The sequence below is a fragment of the Benincasa hispida genome, chromosome 9, assembly GCF_027475165.1.
Source record: "Benincasa hispida cultivar pf3 chromosome 9, pf3_genome.v1.1, whole genome shotgun sequence".
NCBI lineage: Eukaryota > Viridiplantae > Streptophyta > Magnoliopsida > Cucurbitales > Cucurbitaceae > Benincasa > Benincasa hispida.
The window spans coordinates 87,735,486-87,756,968 of record NC_143486.1 but is presented as its reverse complement, the minus strand read 5'-3'; the positions used below and the strand labels follow the sequence as shown (position 1 = coordinate 87,756,968).

The 21,483-nt window shown below is 33.7% G+C and overlaps 1 protein-coding gene across 1 annotated transcript; it reads left to right on the top strand.

Moving 5' to 3' along the window:
- The first annotated feature begins 9,621 nt into the window (after positions 1-9,621).
- On the top strand, positions 9,622-11,103 carry LOC120086688 (bromodomain protein (DUF761)). Its single transcript, XM_039043452.2, has 2 exons — positions 9,622-10,402; positions 10,505-11,103. The coding sequence occupies exons 1-2, from the start codon at positions 9,782-9,784 to the stop codon at positions 10,937-10,939; spliced, it is 1,056 nt and encodes a 351-aa protein (XP_038899380.2). The 5' UTR covers positions 9,622-9,781; the 3' UTR covers positions 10,940-11,103.
- Positions 11,104-21,483: the final 10,380 nt, after the last annotated feature.

Below are 21,483 nucleotides of genomic sequence, written 5' to 3'. Positions count from 1 at the left end.
TTCGAGGAAATTGCTGAGGCATGACGTTCGTGCTGTTAGATCGAGGAGAACGAGAAGAAAAGTTCTTCAAGGGTAAGTTCACTTGATCCTTAGTGTTATTTTTATGAAGCATGCTGTAATTTCAAGTTTATGCATAATTGTTACTGTTTGATTGTAAATATGTATGTTCTGTCACAATAGGGTTTGGAACGATCTTCACTCAATTGTTCTCTTTAATAAGAGTTCCTTCAGTATCAATCATAAACATAAAAGCCAAATATTATAATGGATTCTATTTTTCTCCATGCTATTTGAAATGTCGAAATAACGATAACATATCAAATTCGAGATGACAATGCTTCTTTTGGTCATAATATCCCTCATATACCTCATGACGTAGTATCCACATTCGGTGTTTCCAACTTATAGAGGACACTACAGAGAAAAAAACCAGTAAATAAGAATGAAGTAATCCTTCCGCACTAGATGTCTACTTAATATGATGAATAAGTAGTCATTGTTAATTTATACTTGCCTTTACTATTCTCTATAAGGTTTGCTTCTAATTTTTTTAATATTCTTTTGAGATTGAAACATCGCAATTGCCCTATTTGTCAAGAAATAACCACAAATTATTCTAAAATAAAGTATACTTTAAAACAAACACTACAAATGAAAAATGTTAACTTACATGTCAATTATATATCGTATATCTACCCGTGATGTTGTCCTTATTGAGTCAGGTAGTACACAGTATCATCGTATGCATTTATAGCAAGTAGTGCCCAATGACCACTAGTTAATAAAATATAATTAGTATTTTTATTGCTAATGAAAATTGCTAGGATTAAAAGGAGCAAGAACTAATTGGTTTGTCTCTGAGACTATCAGTCTACTACACAGGTTTCGGGTTTTAACTTCCTGAGAGTTATGTCTAGAGGAAATGAAAGATGGATCTAAAAAAGTGTATTGTGAACTTTCCTTTGAATCAATAAAGGATGAGTGCAAGTACCTACAAAAGACTTATAACATAAATATAGATGACCAAAATTGGAAAGAAACATTAGAACTAAAGTCTACAAAAGTAATAACATTACTTACACCATGTAAGCCACAAAAGTCATTGTCTTGACTTCATCCATGTTACAAAAGTTAATTATGTCCTCTCGCAGGACCAACTCTTTCGATTGATGCCAAAAAGTTCAATCGAAAGTTGTAAAGAAATACTAGACTCTTTGGCCATCACTTTCTCAGCATATTTAAGAATGGATTTCAAAGATACTAGAAGAACCGATGTAATTGAGTCACTAACTTCTTTTTTCTTAGTCATTTCCATTGAAGATTTTCCCTAATGCAACAAAATCATAGCAATAAAAGTATATAAAGCAGAAAAATTAGGCATTTGATGAACTTAATTGAGTAGTTCTAAAAAACTAGTATCACTCCATCCATATCTAATTTTTAAATTATACAATTTGACTAATGTAGACAACTTAGTGTATTTTTTGCACCCTTCATATAATGGTTTTTCAGCATCATTAAGCAACTTCTCAAATCAATTCGGATCTCTTGAATGTTCCTCGTGAGCAACTTCAACCATTTCTTTTAATCTTCCATCCTTAGTCTCTTCATACATATAGGTGTCAAACTTAGAAGATTCTCCACAAAATGATGAGTTAGGAAGTTTTTCCCCATGCCAAAACCAAAATTTATAACTTTCATCAATCCCATTGACATATAAATTATCTCTAATATCCTTGCTACTATGCTTTTCACAATTCCCACATTTCAAACAAGGACAATGAATATAGGAGCTATTTGTGTTAGAAAATCCAATTTTTTTGAAGTTTTCCACACCCAATTCATAATCTTTGGATAACCTACTCTTATGCATCCATGATTTATCCATGATTGTAAATCTAGTCAGAAAAGATGATAAACAATGATCAACTTTAAAAAATAAGTTGTGGAAAACAAATAAGTTCCCAATACATACAACTTGTCATTTCTAGCTCTATAACATTTCAACCTCAAGAAAGTAAGACAAATCAGAGAACAAAGACAAACACGTCTAAAAAAATTAAACCCAAGGTGTAATTGAACCTAAAAAAACTGAACCCAAGGTGTGCACGTGCTCTAATGTGCTAAACATATATTAATTCCAATAAGTAAAAATTGAACCCAAGTTTAGCAAAGCATTACTTAGTTCATAAAGCCCTAACAAATTAGACACATTGACATATCTAATTTTGGCAAGCGTTTAACTAAAGAAAAGTGGCAAGTTCTCTAAAACTAAAGCCCTAACTTTGGCAAAGTGGCAATCCCAACTATGGAAAGTTCTCTAAAATTCAATCTCTTTCACGAACAATATGAAACAAGAGTTTATTATGAGATTCAAGAATATACATGAGAGATTAAACCCTAACTTTGAAAGTTGAAGCCTCAAACCCAAAAAATCGAGCCTTAACTTTGAAAATTCATGCCTCAAACCAAGAAAATCAAGCCCTAACTTTGAAACTTCATATCTCAAACCAAGAAAATCAAGAATTAAACCTGATCTAAACAAGATTAAGCCTAATCTAAACAAGAAAATCAAGATTAAGCCTAATCAAACCAAGAAAATCAAGACTTAAACCCAATCTAAACAAGAAAATCAAGATTAAGCCCTAACTTTGAAAGTTCATGCCTCAAATCTACTTACCTCAATAAAGAATCTCTTCAATATTGATGGAATAATAAAGATGAATCAAAGAGAAGTGAAAAACCAAGAAGATTTATGCGCAAAAAATCAATTGCATAGACTGCAAATCGACTGCTGGAATTTCTTTTAATTCTGTTTGATAGTGTTGCGATGCTACTAAAAGAGCATTGCAACGCTGTTCAAGAGGCGCACAATTTTCCCATAAAAACCTGTAGCGTTGCAATGCTGTGTGCATGAGGCACGCGCATTTTTTATTTTTTCGTCAAAATACGTAGTGTTACAACGCTACTTTTTAGCATTGCAACGCTACCCTGTATATTTTAAAATTCTTAACGTTTTTAAAACGTCAAGAATCCATTAATTGAATTTGATATTTTTACAACGTCAAGTACTTTATTTTCCAGGAAAAATGCATAACCCTAGCTTTTTAAAATCAATTCTTGACGTTTTTTCTTTTATTGGCTAAACTCATTATACCAAATTAACCCCCATTCGTTACCTAATGGGTCACTCCACTAAAGCCCATAGTTGAACTCCCCTCACTGTAGATATATTATGTCGAACTCCCCTCACTGTAGATATATTATGTCCACTTGATATTACCATGATCAGTAAGTCGATCCTTCACAGGTTGTTCATAATCACAGTTGGGTCAAGATCACCGTTTTACCCCTGTGAATACATCTTGTTCCTTAAGTACCTACTGACCCTCTGATGAACAATTTTGATTCATAATACTTATGAATCAAGTCATTTCTCTATCAAGAGAAGGCGGGGCCCTGATGGTTCAAGACCTGGAATCAGTACTTAAGATAATAACCTATCCGCTAACCCTAAATAGGGTAAGAGTAAATTTCATCTTGCAGGGCTATGTCCCCAACTATTCATCCGGTCTCATCCCCAAAACGGAAGGCTTATTGAGCAGTGTTGTTGGACTACTCTCACCCATGAAGATCAAAGGATAATCCTGAACAAACAAGAGTTCATAGCTAGCTCAGGATTAAGATCGAGTTATCCTAGGTTATTTAATAACGAAATAGCCAGTTTTAACAGTAAATGATCGTTACAAATAAAAGTGACTATTTTCGTGGTCCAGTCTATATGCAAACTCATTGCATAGAATGCCTCCGCTCACATGTCTCTACATGAATGATCTGTAGATCACATCATTTGTATTACCTACAAAATGGGCCGCATCTAATAGTGTTACCAGGATGAGATACCCAATTTCATCCATATACTTATTACACCATTTAGGCTGTATACTATTACCTTGATCCTGTTTATGTCATCACATAAAGTTAAAGTATTCACACTATAGCCATGGATATGTTTATTGGATTTTCATAATAGAATGCAAAATCAACAACTTTATTGAATAAATTACTCAATAACATTTTATTGATAAATAGAATGTTTAACACGAACTACGAGTTCTAGGACATTCCAACACATGGGGACTTGCACAACTACTCATTGGCAAGAGACAGGTCGATAAGAACTATAGTACCACTAGCAAGGTACCAAGAGTCTGACTTTGCAAGTGTAGCATTGAGTACTGCCATTTCTTTGAGTAATAATGAACCTTCCAGCTTTGAAGAAGCAACAAATAGCCTTGATGTTAGGCAATGGATTGAGGCTATGAATGATGAGATGAAGTCCCTCAATCAAAATGACACTTGGAGATTAGTACCTTTGCCTAAAGGGTACAAACCTATCTTGTGCAAATGGATCTACAAATTTAAATAAGAGATTCCAGGTGTGCAAAAGTCTAGGTTCAAGGCTAGGCTTGTTGCTAAGGGCTTCACTCAAAAGGAAGACATTGACTATAATGAGGTGTTCTCTCCAGTTGTGAAGCATACTTCCATCCGGATGCTCATTTCTCTTGTTGTGCAGAAAGATTTGGAGCTTGACCAGCTGGATGTAAAAACAGCCTTCTTACGTGGGCTGTTGAATGAGACAATATTCATGAGACAACCTCAAGGCTATGTTAAAAGTGGAGAAGAAGACCTTGTGTGTTTGTTGAACAAGTCCATCTATGGCCTAAAACGGTCACTGAGATGCTGATATGAAAGGTTTGATGAGGTGATCTCCAAGATGGGGTTTAAAAGAAGCTCATTTGATTGGTGTGTATACACAAATACTAGTAGTTTCAAGGAACCGATTTATCTACTTCTCTATGTAGATGACATGTTGCTGGTCAGGAGATCAAAAGATGAATTGAAGCAAGTGAAAATGCTTCTCAAGAGTGAATTCGACATGAAAGACCTAGGGGAGTCAAGAAGAATCCTAGGCATTGAAATAGAAAGAGATAGAAAGCAGGGCAGATTGCTTGTTAGCCAATCTGAATATTGCCCAAAGATTTTACAAAGGTTCAAGATGGAGAAAGCAAAGCCAATAGGTACTCTTCTTGCCCCTTACTTTAAGTTTTTAGTTGCTAATAGTCCAAAGAGCACTGATGAGAAGCATCTGAACCATATGAATGTTGTCCCATATTCCCAAGTAGTGGGTTTTCTTATGTATCTTATGACTTTTACACGACCAGACCTGTCCTATGCAACAAGTATGGTCAGTAGGTACATGGCAAATCCTGGTAGAAGACATTGGGAGGCAGTCAAATGGATACTATTGTGATATCCAGAGCACAATATACCTATTTAAGAATCAGCAGTTTCACAATAAAACCAAGTATATTGATATCAAATATCATTTCATCAGACAAGAGATTGAGAAAGGGGAAGTAGTGAAGATTCATACCTTGGATAATGCAGCTGATATGCTAACCAAACCTGTTCCATTAAATAAGCTTGACAGATGCTTGGACCTTATCGGGTTCGAGTTATCTAAAAAAGGTTAGCCAAAGTTAGCTTAGTGAAGCAAAGAGGAAAGGAACTCTGAATGTTTACAAAGATGGAGATTGTTACAGAAAGACTCGAAGTCAAGAAAGAACAATGCAGCTGGCAGTTGAACGGTTGTCGACTTCTTTCTATTAAATATTGTAACCACCAGAGCTTATCATTGTTAATTGAATCGCCTACACATATATAAAAAAAAATCAATCAAGAGATTAATGTAAGAGTGAATTGTAATCAAGAGAGTAAGGCATTTTCGTTCTGTAATACTTTGAAGAGTAATAAAAGAGAACCTCCCAATTTACACAGTGGACGTAGGCCTTTGGCCGAACCACTTAAACTCCTGTGCCTTTTCTACTTCCTTTACGATTGTTTAGATTTTGCTAAAGTATCGTTTACACGATCATGTAGTTCCTATCGTATCGTGTACATGATCGCTTAGTTCCGTGCTCAATCGTCTATACGATCGTTTAGCTCTTCAGCTATCGTCTATATGATTGCCTAACTTCGGTCAACTGTCGTCTACACAATCGTTTAACATTTCCTCCTATCGTTTACTTAATTGGCCTATCGATTAGTTATTGATGCATCGTCTACACGATCGTGCAAACTTTTAGTAAACGACAAAAGGTTTTTCGAGCATCTACATTCTATCTCCCCTGACTCTTGAATTGTTATCAACCGTTATAACTGAATATATTGCGATTATTAACGTGAAGATCTAGTCATCTGGGACAATACTTATATCACTGAAATCCTTTCAAAGCTGCTGAACGGCAACTTACCACCCCCAAAGCTTCAATCTAACATCTGAAATATTAATAACCATATCTTTAATCATCAATATTAATGTCAATCAAACTCTTAACCAACTCTAATATCGACGACTAAAGAGAGCATAACTCGATTGGCAACCAAGTGCGTTAGCAATCACTAGATTTGTGATTCGAATTCTCATATTCTTAATTATACTAAAAGACTCTAATATCGGCTCGAGGTCAAAAGTTCGATTCATACTCTCCCATATAGATTTTGAAATAGTAATAATAATTATTATTATTTAAATTAGAGTTTTTTGTGTGGATGATCCATTAATCATCCATCACTCATAGATGTGTAGAATACAACCTTCTGCATAATCAGAGTACACTACGTACTCGTAATACAATGACATCTCTATCAAAACACAATAGAAAATTTTTCAGACGTAGACCATTTAGGCTACAGTAAACATATCAACGCAATGTATGCAAAAGGTTATATTTCACATATAGGAGCGAGTCATTAATCCTAAAGATATCTATAAATGGGTCATTGAAGAAGAAGAAGAAGAAGAAGAAGAAGAAACTCAACCAAACATTTGAAAACCCTAAAAAGAGCAGAAAATGGAGTAGTACTAATAAAATCTCAAATCCCCAATTTTACAAAATACACTGCATATCTTACAATTATAGCGAAGAACTACAAAAAAAAACCACAAGAATGGGGAGAAATTATCTAAAATTAAAATAAAAGCATTGCCATCGAAACAATAAACAAACACAAATCGACTCTAATGTTTAATAATAAGAGTAGAGTGAGAGATAGAAAGGAATACATAAATATTTGCGGAGGATTTCATTATTTGTTTCAATAGGTGAAAAATCAAGCATATTCAACTTACTTGGGTGAGAGATTTGAGGTGTGAGAGGCGTCAGCGAACTTCGATGATTGCATGCTCCATGGAGATGACGACCACTGTGACACAGCTCGACGAAGTGACAATGACCGACGTGAGAGATCGACGGAGCGACATGAAGGAGAGGTTGAATGTCAAAGGAATCCTAAGCTATCGCGAATTGGGAAAATTTGGGGTTCACTTGGCTTTCCCATTAATTTTTTTTTATTTTTTTTATATATACAAAAACCCTAAAAAAATAACTCAACTATCTTGATACTTATTAACTCTCAAGTACATTAGAAAACTACTTGACGTTTTAAAATTGTCAAGTTACTTGATAGCGTAAAATTACACGTTCCATGACTTTTTTTTTCTCATAAAAATGTCAAATACTAACAAGTTTCAAACGTCAAGAAAAGTCATTTTTGTAGTAGGTGGCTACCATGGATTGAACTCTTGACCCCTTAACCATTTATCGAGACTATGTCTCCTTTTTATCACATCTAGAATGATTATTCAAACTTCAAGGACTAAAAATGTTCATCATAAAACTCTATAACCAAATAGACATTTACTTTGAAGCCTCATAAACCAAAAAATGTATTTTGCCTTTTCAAATATTATAATCACTCTCATTCACATTACTTCAAACTAGATTTAAGTTCTTCATTCTCAAATAATAAACAAAATATTTTGTAATAATAATCGTTGTACATCAAAATGTTTCTGCCATATTTTTAATTCAACAATATAATTCAAACTTTTGATATTTGAATCTAGAATATAATGCCTAAACCAATGGTAGATTTAGAATTTTTGTTTAGAGACTCGTAAAATTAATTTACAATAAGCCTTAACCAGTGCTCTAAAAGTTCATTTTTGTTATATATGTCGCTAAATACCATTGGGCCCTTCGTGACAAAGAAGGAAAAAACTTGCCTTTAGTTTAGTTTTATATTAAACGATTTATTTATTTTGGAAAAGAAGAGTGTGGGAACAGAGAAATGAGTACCATAAAATGGGGAAAAAATAATATGAGTTTCTTTTTTCTAGGATGGGCAAAAGGGGAAAATGCCATTCAAATGGCAAAGGGCCAAATAGGGAAAATGGCATCCAAAATTCCATTTTCCAACCATGCACAAACAATACCCCATTAGGCCTCACAAACCAATTTCATCCATCTCTATTAAATAATCCACATACCTCTTTTATTGAATAAAGTATGCTACTTGGTCAAACTAATAATTAAAATATTATTTTAATTCTTATATTAAATCGTATTATATCTGTTTGTTTTTGTACTTTCAATTATCTAATTTATTATCTTATTATCTATAATCTTAATAAATATTAAAATTAAATTGTTGTAACTAGTTTCTGGTTCTTTTTTCAATGAATAAATAAATAAATAAATAGTCTCTATAGACATCTCTTTGTAATTAATAAAAATATATTTATATAGAGTAGAAATTAGTATGATAAAATATGATAATATAATAAAGTGATCAAAATGAGCAAATATGTTCAAAAGCGTCGCAGAAACTATTATTATTATTTAATCAGTTTTAATAAAATCAGTTATAGAGGACTAAATTAATTAATTTTTTTTTAAAATACATTAACTATAATCAAACAATTGAAAGCAAAGAACCAAATTGAAATAAAATTTAAATACATGGACAAATATAGTGATATATTAGTTGAATTATACTCGCTATATATGTTTTATAATTTAAAAGGTCAATAACATACTTATAAAACAATATAAATAACGTATACTATATCTCAATATATTAGTTATGCTCGTTAATATTTCTTAAATATAAAATAAATAATAGAAAAATATTAAATATAAATTTATATTTATTAAATATGTAAGCTTTATGCAAATTTGAGTACAATCCAACGATAAAATCGTGTAACAACGGTGAGTGAGACATTAAATTTGAAACCTCTAGATATAGGTCATGGCAATACCAAGTCAAACTAACTTGGACTAAAAATGTAAATTTGTTTTCCTTTTAAAAAATTATTGACAATAAAAGGACGGACAAGTTTACGAAATCAACAGGAAATATAGGTAATAAAAACTATTTTAATTTATTATTCCAAAAAAAGAAAACAATTATTTTAATTAAGTGTTAAAAACAAATTATGGCGAGGACATAAAACGCACCGTTTTTTAGTCATTGGCCGCCGTTGATGCCTTGTCCCCATCACTCCACTTTAGTAAATCCCAATTACGACCTCACGTCAACCCAAAAAATATATATATATATATATATAGTAGTAATAATAAAAAGAACCCTGCACATTACCTCTTTATCTCTTGTCCGTTTCTCACAGACCTATAGAAAACAACCACGTACATCTCACCTCGCAATATAGAAATTTGTGCACCAATAATCCATTTTCTATCCTTTTCTTATTTTATTTTATTTTTTAAAGCGACTACCAAAAATATCCAAAACCCATTACTAATTAATACCCCAAAACGCATTTCTCGTAATGCTTTTCTCTCTTCTTCCTCTTCCCTAATAATCTCCCACTTCCCCATTTCCTCTCCCATCTCTGTGCCCTAATTCCGCCATGTTCACCGATTCCGTTTCTTCCACTCTCTCCATATGGACCTCCCTCAACAGTTGGTTCACTCCCACTGTTCTCTTCGTCGTCCTCAACCTCGTGATTGGCATCATTGCCATTGCTTCCAACTTTGGCGGCCCTCAAAGACCTCATCAACGCCATCCTTCCGACCCCGACCACCCTCAGTACCTCCACAGATCTCCTTCTGTGCTTCAGAGGCTCAAATCAATGAATCCTTATGCTTATAGATCTGAAGAGCCGGCTACTGTGTTCGAGAAACCGCCTGGAACCGACGCTCATTATGCTAATTATGAACATCCGCAACTGGTTCGGTCTCCTTCTGTGCTTCAGCGGTTTAAGTTTAGCTTCTCAGTCTACAAACCGGAAGAGTCTTTTCAATCTCCGCCGCCAGCAACTTCCTTCGAGAAATCGCCTGGAATTGATACTCATTCCGCTAACTACCAACATCCGCAACTGGTTAGATCTCCTTCTGTGCTTCAGCGGCTTAAGTTGAGTTTCTCAGGCTACAAACCGGAGGACTCTTTCCAATCTCCGTCGCCGGTGACTCTCTCCGAGAAACCACCTGGAGTCGACAGTCATTATGCTAATTTCGAACATCCGCAACTGGTTAGATCTCCTTCTATGCTTCAGCGTCTTAAGTTTAACTTATATGGTTATAAATCGGAGGAGTCTTTCCAATCTCCGCCTCCGTCTGTTCCTGCGGTTCAGAAAGTCGAGGAGGTTCAGATCCGTCGGAGAAAGGATGAGTCGAAACGAGTGGAGGAAGAGGAGTATGAGGATATGGATGGAGGTCACGAACCGACTATGGATGAGGTTTACAGTAAACTCCATGGCGATCACTTCAACAGGACGAAATCCGACACGATGCCGACCGCCGGTGAGTTTCCGACGAAATTGCCGAGGAAGATGAAGAAATCAGCGAGTTCGAAATCTGCGTTCTCGCATTTCGAAGCGGGTGAAATCGTGGAGAATCGGCGTCCGGCGACAGTGAAAGAAGGGAGAGAGAAAATGACCGAGATAGACGACGAAGTGGACGCAAGGGCCGATGACTTCATCAACAAATTCAAGCAACAGCTGAAGTTGCAGAGGTTGGAATCCATACTCAAGTACAAGGAGATGGTCGGCAGAGGAAACGCAAAATAGGGCAAGGTAAATAAAAAAGTAATTTTAAACTCTTTTGGGGTGGAGTTTTCTAATTTTTGATATTCTCAAGGATTAGTTTGAAATTTCAAGTTTTATAGAATGGACTCCAGCAATTAAACTAATTAAAGCCTAAAAGCAAAAAGCAGATCTACTGTTTTTATTTCCCTCTTTTGTAACTTTTATTTCCGGAATTCTCTTTTCTTAAATGCCCTTCAAGTTTGGCCTTCAACCATTTTCGTTCCCCATCTGATAAGCTGTCATTTATTGCTCCATCTTTGATCATCTGACAGCCAGGTCAGTGTATCAGCAGTAGTAGTGGAGAGAGGGAGGGAGGGGTAGTTTAGTAAATAGACGTTGGGTCTCGCACGTGGGGAAAACGTCTCTACACATTGGGATATTAAATTTTTATATTCAAGAGATAATTAAGGAGTACTAAATGTCAAAACATAACGACAATTTGTCTTTATTGTATAATTTGGCAATTGAATAATGAATAGTTGAGGTTACAAATTATGAAACATTAGGAAAATTAATTAAATGTGGGAAGCAGATGCTTAATTGTGGTGGAAGTAACGTGTGTCAGTCAGAAAATGGAAATTGAAACAGGCTGGACAATTGATTTGAGATGCATTTTCATACAACGTATCATATGCCTAAAGGAATGGAGATCCCAAATCCATCGCTAAAGTTTTATGCTTCGAAATCATTTACGTTTAATTATATTTTATCTTAGTTTAATCTTTGTACCTTAGTTATATTTTAGAATTAGTACTTTTTAGTTCCAGTTGTATACATCTTGTGCTAACATGGTGTCAATTCCAATACCTATTTAGATATGAATACTTACTTAGATATTATGTGTCTCTGAATAATAGAAAGATTTAAATTTTAAGAAAATGATTACCACTTCGGTTACTAAAATTTAAGGATAAAATTTAACTTATTTGATTCTCAATTGTTATAATTGTAAATTGTCGTTAATTGCATGTTTCAAGTCTAATCCTTGTTGCTAGTAAAGTTGGAATTAAAGTAAAAAGGAAAAAGTTGTGCATCTATGTTTTGGAGATGGCAATTTAGATTTATATCGAAGTGATTTTTTAGTATAAGAGAGGATGATAGGATTTGAACCACGTATTTTTTGGTTGCTAACACATATTATATATTACTTAAATACACATCTAGAAGTATCACTACAAGAAAGATTACATTCAGTGATGCAAAAAAAGAGTTACTAAAAGCGAAAAAGTGTCACTAAATGTTTTAGCAATGCCTAAGTGTTCATTGCTATATCCGCCGTCGTATCTTTATAGTCAATATTTTTAGTAACACATTTTTTGTGCGTTGCTAAAACATCACTTTTACTAACTCGTGCACGATACCAAAACCTCATCTTTAATAGCATTCTATGCTAATGGTAATTTACTGTGGTGTTGCAATATTGTCGTTGAAAGATAAGTTTTAGCAACATATGAATTGTTGCTAAATGTGGATTTTTGGTTATTGTATACATCTTTTGTGACATAGGTAAGTGTCAGTAAAATTTATATTTGTATCACTATAAATTTTTAAATACTTTTTTTAAAACTTTGATTTATTGATGTTATATAAAATGTTGATAAAAAGCATTTTATTAATTAAAAAAATAATGTTCGATTTAATATGTAAATCGGCTATAAAATTTAAATTATAATAATTTTTTGAACAATTTAAGAATCGACTAGTCATTTTGCATTTAAATAAAAAATTATAGAGATATACACATTTTCAATATCAAAACTAACACCGAAAACAAATCAGTTCAAGTTATAACAACCAAAATCTTATAAAGAGAGATACACATGTTCACAAGTTTGCATGTTCTCACTACTGGTGCAGTTAGAGTGGATCATACACATGTTCTCACTATTGGTGCAGTTAGAGTGGATCATATAAGAACGGATGAAAATTTGGTAGATCCTTTGAAGAAAGAACTGGCCAGAAAAAAGGTTTTCAGAACCTCAGAAAAGATGGGACTCATGTCTATAGAAAGATGAATCACGGTGAGAAAAACCGAACCTGTAGACTGGAGATCCCAAGAAATAGGTTCAACGGGTAATAACTGATCACAAGTGATATATAGTGAATCATGCTAAACCAAACATAGAGTTCCATTCTATGATTCATAGTCTGAGCATGATATCCTGAAGCGTAAGAAAGGTTGAACTCAGTTCTTAATGAGATCTATACTTGATGATAAATGGGGTACCTAGCTGCAGGAGTACTCCTGATAGCTCACCTATGTGAATGTGGAGGTGAGAGTCGCTTCCTATGGAGTTTTTAGGAAAACTCTCTAGAACGTTCACTAAATCGAGATATACATGCTACGCCTTAAAGTACGGGCTTTCGTACTACACCCTAATGACACTATGTGTGAGATGCTATTCGAGATAGAGTTCAAAACTATGGGTTACTCTAGTATATTCGAAATCATCTACACTACGTAAAGGTTCAAATCGTAAGACACCTTTGCTTATGCACAGTGTTGTATAAATTGACACTGCTCGGTGATTTTTTTTTTCTTTTCTCTTTTTGATTAAATTTCCATGTGAAGGATTATTGGGTGAAAATTTAATTTTCAAAAAAAAAAAAAAAAAAAAAAAAAAGAGGGAACCAACCTTTGGTTGGAGAATTTCACATTGGAAAATTTTGATTTGGAAGCCTCCCTTATGTAATCCAATCTTGAGCTTTGGGTTTGGGCCCTAAGGGGTACCTATATTTTGGAGGGAGTGAGGAGATAGACCAATATAGGTTAAGTGAACGTCCCTCACGTGCGCCGCCGTCCGGTTGGGCGGGGCGAGGCGAGTGTGATTATTATTTTTACTAAAAATATTATTATTTTTATTATTTTAAAATTGAAAAAAGAAAAGTCCTCCCTTGCAGCGAGTCGTCCGCACGAGTCTTGCACGTTCTGAGGCTCTTCACCTCTTTCTCACTCTACCGTTCCATGCGGAAGGCCTATAAAAGGTGTGGCCTTCAGCAGTTCATTTACAAAAAAATTTCGCTCCCATTCAAATATTCTCTTTTCCTCTCCTACTCTTCCATTTTCCGTTTTTCGAGCAATAGATTAGAAAGGGTGTGTGTTCCAGTCGGTAACGGTGCATTTCCAATCGGGTTTCTTTGGTTGTTTTATCCTGGGAACGTCATGGCAGTATTCCAGACCTACTTGCACACTTGGGCAAAGCCGTGAAACGTCTTAAAGAGAGCGAGTTCGCGCTCAGCTTATAATGAATTTCTGTTTTGCAGGTTTTGTTCTTTGCTTGACCGCTGTGCCTTGACCGTTCGATGTTCATCGTTCTGAGGGTCTTGTTGTTTCCAATAAACTCAAAGCTGGTGAATAATCGACAATCAGAAGAAAATAGAGACGAAACCGAAGAAGGTATGAAAGGAAAATAAACGATGATCGTCCACCTTATTATCGCCAACATCCACAACTTCTTTACCTTTATCGCTTTGGTTTCCTCTCTGGTAACTTCCTTGTCGGAAAATATCACCGGCATGCGGAAAGAAGAAACCACACCATCCATTCGAGTTCATCGGCGTTGTTCTGTTTGCGCAGAAGTCTATCCGTTCGAGTTCGTCGACATTGTTTAGTTCGTCGATTGTTGATCTGTTCCCTAGTAGTGAGGTTGAGTGAAGAGGAATGAAAAGAGTGATGGAAGGGAGAGAGGGGAAAGAGTGGTCGAATGGAAGATGGGAAAAAATGTTGCTAAAAATATTTAATGTTAAGTGTCGTTGGTGTATACATTGCTAATTCTTTTAGTAATACTGATTTAAGATACGTTGTTAATAATAATTTTTTGTGACATTTTTTAAAAATGTTGCTATAAATTAGTTTTTAGTGACAAAATTTGTATGTGCCACTACATTTTTGTACTAAATAATCAATTTCTTATAATGTTTTATCAGTTTTTTAAGCATAATATGTCTTAAACTTTATATATATAATATCATTCTGACTTTAAAATTTATAGTATAAATACTATTATAGTTAAACTATACTTATTTTGATATAAGTTAATCAAAGCATAACAAAAACAATTATAAAATAAAAAATTTATAGCTAGAAGATAAGATTCTACTAGAAGATTCTAAGTATATCAAGTTATTATAAGAAAGTAATCAAATCAATTTTTTTTTCGATGTGTTGATAGCAAATATTGAATTTGAATTTTATTGGATTGGAAATGGAGGAAGTAGATTTTAAAATAAAAAATTGGATAACTTAGAGAAATCCTTTGTTGCGGTCTATCTCTTTACTAATCATTTGGATTTATTTTGATATTAACATAACTAACCCACCTTGTACTTTGTACCATGGAAAATAAATCTTTTAAACATTAATCAAATTTTGTTGTGTACGAAATGCATTGCAGATAGGAACTGACAAATAATAATGATGATAATAATAAACTCTCTGGTTTTTCTTTTTTTTTTTTTTAACGCAAAAGTGATATTTGGTTGTGGGTTGTTGATAATTTAGTAGTTGGGTGGTACGTCGAGTTGGTTACAAATGTGGAGAGACTATAGTTATAAAATAGCAAAAATGGTAGATAATAAGAAAACGTTTGGGGTAAAGCTTATCATAAGATTATAATAATCATCCTTTACTACAGTAAATATTATTTTGTAGTCTCCAATTAGCTATCGTCAACACTATTTCAAAACTCCTATTTGTTATAGCTTTTATTATTTTATATTCATCATTTTTTATTCTTTGCTATAGTATTTGCTATTTTCTTTTCAAACTAAAATAGTTTATAGCTCAAACACATACTAATATAACTCAAACTAAAATAATCTATACCCCAAACATAAATTATTATAACCCAATTACAATAACTTAGAACTATAATAACTAGCTCCTTGCCCTAAACCTTCGTAAGGGTTTTCAAATAGTTTTATTGTACTTAAATTAGATTATAATATGAGGCAGTTGTAATATAGCAATTAGGCTCAAAATAATAACAAATATAACACAATGTAAAAGATTTTGTAAATGTAACAAAATTTACATTTAGTTCTCAAAGTCTATTATTAATAGACTATATCACTTGTAATAGTCTATCAACGATATAATCTATTTTTTACAGTCTTTACTATATTTACAATTCTTTAAAAATGATGTTGTATACTTAATTATTAATCTTAAAAATATTATACATTACAATTATCCTTATAAATAATATACAACTTCAATTATTATAAAGAGACAAGCATACACTCTACCTAAAGTAAGTTAGGCCCAAACGCCCCTTTATAAATTTTAAACATAATTTTACTCAATTATAGAATATGCAAATTTTAGTTTCATTAAATATGAAAATCTAATTTTTCTAAAAATTTCATCAACTAATCATAACAAAATGCAAATAAAGTTTTTTATTTTTTTTAATATAACAAATGAAGGGATGACCGAGTTTTAGAGAAGGATCTCAAATCAATTAATATTAAACTAAACTCACATAAGTTAATACATTGAAAATTCACGTTTTCATTCTCGCCAATCGACTTTATTTAGTAGTTCCATCAATTTTAAACTAGACAATCGTGTTATATTTCGTATAATTAAAAGATTTAATTTTCTTTAGTCGATTAATGCACTACCTTCTTCGCCTTATTATTGAATTTCGAAACAAAATCACATAACATTTTCTTTGCAACACTAAATTTTACTAAGTTGACACACTTTGCTAAGTTTTTGGTAAATATAAGTTTCAATTTTGTTCTCTCTCTATAATTTAATATTTCAAAAGTATGTATACTAATTATTAAGACATAATTTGAAACTTGAATGAAATTATATAAAGATTATGCCATATGATTTATGAACTTCACTCGACGAATAAAATACCTACCTTCAAAGATTATGCCATATGATTTATGATTTAAGTTTCAATTTTGGGCTAAATAAAATAATATGCGAAACCCTCCTTATAAATTACAAAACCAAGTTACTGGGATTCTTTTTACAATAATTCTTGAAAAGAATTTTGGTAATCTTTGTTTTTCTTTAATAACTATGTATGTGCAAGCTAATGAATTTTTGTATTATATAACAAATTTATATTCTACATACTATGGTTAATTTATATTTCAACTTCCATGGTATAAAGTTCATTATATGCTTCAAAGAAATAGAAGGAATAATTAAAATATATTTACCTCAACAATAATTAGATAATTTTTTATCTTTCGAAATTAGAAGTTTGATATCCAATCTCTTTGCTTCATGAGTAACGAGTATTTCATCCTTAATCATCAATTTTCAAATTTTTATAGTAAAATTTGAATCTCTAAACTCATGATCAAAAGTTTTTATCTTGTGTCCATTGAAATCTTATTTAGGATAATTTTGGTATATTTATAAAATTCTATAGGTAAAAACGACGTGCAATGTCATTCTTATTAGAGGTGTATATAAAGACATTGAAAATCGATCCAATCGAAATAGATCAATCAAATTAATGTGAATCGGTCGAAGATAGGTCATGGTCGATTCTCCCATAAAGAACGGACTCCCTCAACCAACCATGATGTATATTAGTATTTTTTTTAAGATAAAAATAAAGCTGCTCCTCTTCACATTCCCAATTTGATTTCCATCACCCTCCTCCTCTCCTATTTCCCTCCATAGTTTCTTACTTTTTTGTGGGAAAAGTAGATTCAACTTTCTGTCTTTGATCTGATTGAGAGAAGAAGAAGAATAAGGGGAAAAAAAAGAGAGAGAGAAAAACCGATAAAACCGATCGATTGACGATTGGCTGCCAACTAATTTTCTTAGTCGATTTCTCCAAAACCGACACTAACTGATCGATGTACACCCCTAATTATTAGTAAGATTTTCCATTTTTCTGCTATTTTTTGGAAATCAAAATCTAAACTGTGCTACTTGCTCCAATTCCTTCTAAATAGTAAGGCTATATTTTGACAGCTGGGTCAGGCCCATTCAATAGCAATGGGCCAGGTTTATTGGACCGTATTTATGAATTATGAAAATTTTGAGACATGATGAAACATATTATATTATATGTTTAATGATATTTCCAATTTCTCTCTCTATCTTGTTTTAATTAATTTTCATTTTCTCACACAATTGAGTTTGATTATTTAAGATACTTAATAAAAACAACAACAAGTAGAGATATGCAGGTTTGGATCTTTGACTTTAAAGCTGAGAGTATATATCAACTACCGCTCAGCTATACCCACTTTGAGAATTTATTGATCCTCTTTTTACTAACTTTTAAAAACATCTCATAGGCCCATTACTACATGCATGCATAAATATTTACATCAAAAATAAGAAAAAAAAATGGACTATTTCACTAAATAAAGAATTTTAACAAAATTTCATCTCAGAATTTCATACTGTTTAATTCGGGGTGCCCCTAAAACAAAATTTTCAAATAAGGGAAATTAACCAAAAAAAACCCTAACATTTAAATTCGGTAAAAAAAACAAGTTCATGAAAACAAAATTGGGAAACATGATGAAGACATATAAACTCAAATGCGGAAGCGTTTTCTAGTCCTATTGGCACTATCACGTATTCATCTTATTAGTCACTTGAGTATCCTTGCCTCTACTTGAAAAAAACATGTAAACATAAATGATGAGTATAAAATACCCAGTAAGTGATCCTATAACCGGGATCAAGCTATGCACTCACATGAGTGAATGCTTGGGCTAGTGGGTCAAGCAAATTGTAACTGTATCTAAATGGAAACTAAGGAGATAACCTATCTCGCCTTAACTCGCATGTCTAGTGGCCTGATGACACATTGTTAAACATGGAAAAAGAAACATGAATGTGAATATGTTGGTTCATTATTGTCTAGTGATCTGATGGCACAACATCCAAACATGAAACTAGACCCATCAGTCCTTTGAGATAAAACATGAATCGAAGGAAGATAGTAAATCGCCCTTTTCGATCAAATCATGCATCACATACATAAATTTCATGAGTAAACCTACAACACAATTCATAACACAACATATAGATTCAAAAATGCTCAAAACTTCTCATAACATTCATGCAACCTAAAGAGTATCACAAATTCCAAACCATACTTCTAGAATCCATTAAATAACTTGATAAGTCTAAACTTGGGTGTCTGGCACGAAGTCGCAGGTAATAGTGTCATTCAACTCAAGGCTTAAGCTCAAATAACAGACGAATTAATCTCCTTCTTGGTTTAGGAATCTTGGACCAAGGTCCCTAATACAAAACATGTGACATTCCAAATTAATTCGTCATTTAAACTCTGTATTTTGTGGTAATTGTGATATTCAAAATTTCAGTGGATAAATCGAATTGTTGTAAAGGATGACTCAATTTAATTGTTTTGTTCATAGAGGAATTTTTGAATTTAAATTTGATTGAAGGAAATTTTGGGGACTTAGGTCGTATCGTGTTGATTTTTAATTTAATTTTAGGGACTGATCTTCTGGTCATTTCATATAACGAAAAATCGTTTCAGTCGTTATATCCATAATTCTGCATTGATAGGGTCCTTTAGTGACCCATTAAAGGTGTTGGGGTTGTACTTCCTGAAATCTCGCAAGTGCTTGGCCTCCACTGAAAGGTCCGACATGCTTTGATTTTAGGTCATGTTCTGAGTCTGGACTTGCGACATCTGAACCTGCGGTGGTGGTAACTGTTGGGACTGGGCAAACTGGGCCATTCGTTTATTCAACATGTCCTTCACTTTACTTAGCACAGTTGATGTGACTACTTCCCCAATAGCAGGTTCCCAATCAGGGGGGCCTATGTCTGCGGTGGCGTAGCCGTGTGCTGGGCTCGACTTCGTGTCTAGGTTCGTTGCCACCCTGACCCCGAGGGGTCCCTAGGCGGCAAGAGATCCTCTAGTATTGGAGGGTCCTATACTTGTGAATCTTGAACTTGTGGATCCTCATCATGAGGATCTTAATCTTGAACTGTCGGATTCTACCCTTCGGGAACGCGCCCCCTTCTGGTAATCCTGTGATTGCCTCTTCCCCTAACACGTACCATTTCTTGGCAATTGTTCGCAACCAATCTTTAACAACTCTCCTTACTAGTAAAACACGTCAAATGCAATCATAAGTGCTACATATTTGAGTGCATATTATCCTAAATACTTTTAATAAGGGACGTACCTGGCGATGACGAAGAATCCGTTATTGACCAAAGGAACAACTTGGACTTACATAGTAAGTCAATCTACAAAACCCAAAACATGGGCTCTGATAACAACTGTAACGACCCGAATTTCTAAGACAACTAGTAGAGCCGTTATTACATGCATGCATAAATGTTTATATTGAAAACAAGAAAAATTTGGACGGCCTTAAAATAAATTAAAAAAAAAAAAGGAAAATGTTGAATCTAAACAAATTCCTACTCAATATTCCAATCCATTTAAAACAGGATACCCCTTAACGCATAAGTTTTAAGAAAATAAAAAGAAAATATTAACTGGGAACGAAAATCTCTAACACCTAAACTCGGTCAAGAAAAAAAACCATGAAAATAAATTGTAAAGCATGGGGAGACACATGAACTCAAATACGGAAGAGTTTCCTAGTCCCATTGGCCCTGTCACGGATTCCTCTTGTCAGTCGCCCGGGTGTCCTTGCCCTTACCTGAAAAACATGTAGACATAAAGGATAAGTATAAAATATTCAGTAAGTGATTCCATTACTGAGATTAGGTGGTGCATTCACATGTAATAAATGTTTGAGGTTAGTAGGACATGCATGATGAAGCTGCTTGTGAGTGGTTACCTAAGGGGATAACCTGACTCGCATTAACTTGCATGTCTAGTGGCCTAGTGACACACCTCAATCATAGGAAAAGAAACATGATCATGTACCTGCCGATTCACACATGTCTAGTGGCCTGAAGGCACACCGTCAAATTTGCAACCAAAAATAACATGAACATGAACCTGAAGATTCAAGCATGTCTAGCGGCTCGAAGGCTCACCGTCAAACATGAGATTGGATTCATCGGTCCCCTGTAAATAAGCATGAATCGAGATGAGACGGTATATTGCCCCTACTAGTCTAATCATGCATCATATAAAAATAAATATCGTGAGTAATCCCACAGCCCACACCATAACATAATGGACAGGCTCAGACATGCTCAAACTCCTCAATAATATATATATATATATATATACAACAAGAAAGTATCACAACTTCCAAAACTAACTTTCAGATTCCAATAAGTAACTTGATAAATCTAAATTAGAGTACTTAACACGGAAGCACCGGTAATAGATTCACTTACCTCAAATTAAGTCTAGGAAGGTTATCTCGACAACCAATTCCAACAATTTACTTGAACTAAGACCAATGAAAGGACCGAATAATCTTTAATCTTGCTAGAAATTACACCACTGATCTCCAAACTTCAAATCTAACCTCAAAGATTGAGTTTGAAAGCAATCAATAAACCACAACCTCAATGGATATCACATTCTACATTAATAATTAAACCGATATTTAGTGGTTAA